This window comes from Myotis davidii, unplaced genomic scaffold (assembly GCF_000327345.1).
Source record: "Myotis davidii unplaced genomic scaffold, ASM32734v1 scaffold18, whole genome shotgun sequence".
NCBI classification, from domain to species: domain Eukaryota; kingdom Metazoa; phylum Chordata; class Mammalia; order Chiroptera; family Vespertilionidae; genus Myotis; species Myotis davidii.
In genome coordinates, this window is record NW_006292696.1 from 10,583,552 (window position 1) to 10,585,128 (window position 1,577).

Consider the following 1,577-nt stretch of genomic DNA (forward strand, 5'->3'; position numbering starts at 1 on the left):
GTCATGTGAAATAATATACTAGTTCAGAGATTTTCATTAACTCTTAAAGTTCACTTACTCAGAATATACTTGTGGATTTTTTTTCTTTCCTAAAATTTTCATTAATATAATTTCCTTGTGTGGACTGGTATACTTAGCCAAAAGGGTACAAAATTCCTATTTTTAAAAAGTTTATTGAACATTACTCCTACATCACACTTATTAAAAGAAAACAAATTAACTTTCCCTGAAGGCACCCTGTAAATTTCATTATGATCTATATCCTAACAATTTTTGTATTAAAAATATAGGTTAAATATGAAATTAGCAAAATGCATCATATGAAACTTCATGCTGAGCAAAACCAAGTCCAAAAAAAGTTATCATATATTAATAGAAGAGCTACCACAGTATTTAAGAGGTTTCCTATGTAAATCATATTTGAATGCAATTTTTAGAACCATAAATATATTTTGCTTGCAATTTGTTAACTGTAGGCATCCACATTTTTCTTCTACCATATAATCTGTTCCTTCAAGTTGGCAACATCTGTTAGGGTCCACAGAATGCAGCAAAAAATAGCAGCTATTTCTCCAGATTTGAGAAATCTGGTCCACCTTTCGTGTAGTTTCCTGAGATTTCTGCTCCACTGAAGTCAAAACCAGGATTCTAAAAGATATAAACAAAAATGTATGACAAAACTTATGAGGAAAACTATAAGTAAACTTCAAAGGAAAATGATAAAAAGCTTGAAAGGCAGGTGACAAAAAAAGGAAATCTAAATGGCCAATAAACATGTAAATATGTACCAAACTTCACTGTAATCACCAACATGAAACTTAAAACTCTAATTTTATAATGTTCAGACTTACAAATAATTAGAAGATCCAATATGCATGTTACAATGTTGACAAGTGTATGGACAAACACATATACATTTGAGAGTATTTAAAATTTTTTTTTAGCAAAAGGAGAGCCCTGACTGATTTGGCTCAGTGGATAGAGTGTCGGCCTGCGGACGCAGGGGTCCCGGGTTCGATTCCCGTCAAGGGCATGTACCTCGGTTGCAGGCACATCCCCAGTAGGAGGTGTGCAGGAGGCAGGTGATTGATGTTTCTCTCTCATCGATGTTTCTAACTCTCTATCCCTCTCCCTTCCTCTCTACAATCAATAAAGATATATTTAAAGAGAGAGAGAGTGAGAGACCAATAATAAATCATTATAGTTATCTAGTGCAGGAGTCAGCAAACTTTTCTGTAAAGAGCCAGGTAGTAAATATGTTAGGCTTTGAAGACCATATAATCTCAGTAATAACTACTCGATTTTGCTGCTGCTCTTATGAAAGACAATACACAAACAAATGAGCATAGCAGTGTTTCAATAAAACTTTACTCAAAAACAGGCTGGACTTGACCCATGAGCCAGTTTGCAAGCCCCTGATCTAGTGTATTAAGAGTTGGTATTGCCGAAACCGGTTTGGCTCAGTGGATAGAGCGTCGGCTTGAGGACTGAAAGGTCCCAGGTTCGATTCCGGTCAAGGGCATGTACATGGGTTGCGGGCACATCCCCAGTGGGGAGTGTGCAGGAGGCAGCTGATC

At 36.3% G+C, this 1,577-nt stretch overlaps 1 protein-coding gene across 2 annotated transcripts in view; it reads right to left on the bottom strand.

The window, feature by feature from the left end:
• Nucleotides 1-153: 153 nt before the first annotated feature.
• NUDCD2 (NudC domain containing 2) overlaps nt 154-1,577 on the bottom strand; it is a 7,327-nt gene continuing 5,903 nt past the window's right edge. For both annotated transcript variants that reach the window (XM_006766330.2, XM_006766328.2), the window contains exon 4: nt 154-648. In XM_006766330.2, coding sequence (XP_006766393.2) covers nt 565-648 — 84 coding nt within the window. In that variant the 3' untranslated portion in view covers nt 154-564. The remainder of the gene's footprint in view (nt 649-1,577) is intronic.